The sequence below is a fragment of the Syngnathus acus genome, chromosome 1 (assembly GCF_901709675.1).
Source record: "Syngnathus acus chromosome 1, fSynAcu1.2, whole genome shotgun sequence".
Lineage (NCBI taxonomy): Eukaryota > Metazoa > Chordata > Actinopteri > Syngnathiformes > Syngnathidae > Syngnathus > Syngnathus acus.
In genome coordinates, this window is record NC_051087.1 from 12,690,473 (window position 1) to 12,693,459 (window position 2,987).

The window sequence follows — 2,987 nt, forward strand, 5'->3', positions numbered from 1 at the left end:
CTTGAAGTGGCAATGTGCAGTCTTTTTGGCCATCTAGCGTTAAAACATTAGAATGCAGTGACCTAAGTTGACACACATGCACACATGCATTTTGAAGCAAGAGACCACACTTGACAAGGCTATCACCAGAATTTTCAGCAGAGGTGCATACATAATGTCATCACAAGCGACTTATAGCATTCATCTAATGAATGAATAAAATCAGTGCATTGCAATTGTTACACATGATGTAGTCATTTGTCCAGAAAATTTCGGATTTCTTTGATTGTCTCCTCCAGGAGAAAGATGGCAACGAAGCATGTTAGGGTCCTGTACGGTGAGGGATGACCCATGTAACGTAATTCGCAATCACTAGATCTAAAATATGTTGGTTGATTGATTCATTCATTGATTGATTCATTGATTGATTGATTGAACATATTTTTAAAAAAAACTATCACAAAATTTATTGGTGGGTTTTACTTTTTAAAACTAATGAACGTTGAAAAATCAAAACATTTGACACACTGTCTCTTTAAAGAGAGACAGTAAGTGAGAATTAAGTGGTAAGTCAGTAATACGTAGTTGCCAGGCTTTCCTTGGTCACATTTATTTTAATGTAATGTTGAGTTGGAAACTTACGAGAGCTTCATTAGTAGATGGGTTGAAGAATGTGTTATTTTCCATCACTTTTGCTGTGCACAATCCCTCCTCCTCCAGTTAATGTAAAAATATTTAAATGAGGTATAGTACAAGTTAGGCACGTACCATTTAACAGATGAACTGTATTGTGGATACAGAACATTTTCTTAATATCCACAAAACACATACTGCTCCTACTGAAACACGATAAAGTATGTAAAGATCATTTTAGACTGGTTGTGGATTTACTGTATGATATTTTACGGCTGATTATTTTTATACTATAAATTGCTCTTTATTACGTTAACAAAGAAGCTGTGATCATATTTTATTACTACTAGTTTCACTGAGAAAAAAAAAGCAGCATTTCGTGAGAAGCAAAAGCTGTAGGAATATAACTGTTTGCATTACCTTTTATTGTGGCCCTCTGCACCTTCCTTCGTGAGAATGTGCACTGCTGAAACCTCAAAAAAGGAAGTAGGCGCGGCTTCTTTTGACAGACTGTGATGCACAACATATAGAGTACACATTCCATGATGTACGTTGTTGGTGAAAGGGCTGGTGTAAAGTAAGAGACTATTATATTTTTACTGAACTTTTTGTACATTTGAATTTGTTATTTCGACAGACTTGTTTTTCTCTGGAACTCTGAATTGGATTAACATTTTTGAAGGTCATATTGCTTGGTTAACAACAAGATTTTCTGAGACTGAGAAATATTTCAAGCTACTAAGGAAATAGTGACTCCGAGCTGTTGCCTAGCAACACTACATTCAACTTTGTTGCAATGCCTGTGATTGTACTCGAGGCCCGAGACTTTGCAAGTCCTCTTTTTTTGGTGAGGTCATGGGAGGTGTTATCCAGTTGTACTACCTTCAGTCTGGTGAGTGCACTGGAGTCATCAGAGCTAACCAAGAATCAGCTGCATCTTCAACACCTCCCCACCATCAAGACCTTCTGCATATTTACCTGGTGCTTCTTCTTCACACTTACCCTGCTGATCCACATTCTCAGCACCATCCAGTTTCACAGCCTCCTTCCAGTGTCCTGGAAAAACCTGACTGTGACTGTGGCAGTTTTGGGATCGCTGATGTGTCTCAGTGCCTTTATAGTTTTTCCAACGCTCATTATGGAGCACCAAACGGCCTGGCCACGTCCTGTGGCAGCCGTCATAACATCAGGCCTCACTTTTCTCGCCTATATCTTGGAAGCCTACTTTCTATGCTCCCAGGTCCAGGAACAAAGAGGTTTCTTGGGCAGTCTACCTGGTCTTTTCAAGATTGTGGAACTTTGGGGTGGTTTTCAGATGATTCCTTTGTTTGTGGAAGCAGATTATGGCCCAAATCGCTGGCAGCGGTGGATGTCTGGAACGTCATATGGTGTCTGTATCCTCATGTCTCTTGTCACCCTGGTAATAATATTGGGTGAATTTGCAGGAAAATGTCATGTTCCTTTTGACAGATTAATGGTTGTCTTCACGATAATTGGACTGCTGCTATACATGGTAGCTACTGTGATTTGTTTTGACAAGATACTACACCTAAAAAACAGTGCCAACAAAAGTTCAGAGTTAGTTATAATGGAGATAGTTGTTGCTTGTATCGCACTGGTATGTTATACCGTGGACCTTACATTCTCTATTAAAACTTTGTGTGACAGGCTTCACACATGAATGAACTCTTTATGTTAAATGTAAGTGGTAATATATTTTTCTGAGTGTTAAAAATGTTGATCTGAAATGATTTTGTAACCTTTAACATGTTTATTTAATGTAACAAGGACTTAAGTTGTATTCTAGTAAAATTTCACCTTGCACCTTGACCTACAACCTTAAGCATCTTATTTTATACATAATTTCCCTTGTGAATGAGGTATTCAACTGTCCGTCTGTGCGTCCGTGCGTCGTTCTGTCCATCCATCCATCCATCCATCCATCCATCCATCCATCCATCCATCCATCCATCCATCCATCCATCCATCCATCCATCCATCCATCCACACAACAATCATCCATTCTGGACAAAAGATAATTAACAAAATTATCATGGGCTTTTAGGAACTGGTACAGAGTTGGTGTGCTACCAAATCTGTACACTAGATCAGTGGTCCCCAACCACCGGGCCGCGGACCGGTACCGGTCCGTGGGTCACTTGGTACCGGGCCGCGGAGCCGCACAGGAAAAAAAAAAAAAAAAAAAAAAAATGTTTTTTTTTTTTTTTCATTGACGATCAATTCATTCAGATTAAGACGCTCGTCCCGGTCACGTGACATGTTTCCCCAGTCGAGCCCGCAAAGCTAGCAAAAATGAGTAAGAATTTATTTCGAAAAATATAAAAAATTTGGCGAATCTCTCCCAATTACATCTG

The 2,987-nt window shown here is 39.3% G+C and overlaps 1 protein-coding gene across 1 annotated transcript; it reads left to right on the plus strand.

Annotated features, from left to right (window-relative positions):
- The first annotated feature begins 1,114 nt into the window (after window positions 1-1,114).
- On the plus strand, window positions 1,115-2,442 carry LOC119128236 (myeloid-associated differentiation marker homolog). Its single transcript, XM_037260490.1, has one exon. It carries the CDS (start codon window positions 1,409-1,411, stop codon window positions 2,291-2,293), a length of 885 nt encoding a protein of 294 aa, XP_037116385.1. The 5' UTR covers window positions 1,115-1,408; the 3' UTR covers window positions 2,294-2,442.
- The last annotated feature ends 545 nt before the right edge of the window (window positions 2,443-2,987 follow it).

What these genes read in the sequence shown, in the direction of transcription:
- LOC119128236 (XM_037260490.1), top strand. Translation starts at nt 1,409, where the DNA reads ATGCCTGTGATTGTACTCGAGGCCCGAGACTTTGCAAGTCCTCTTTTT.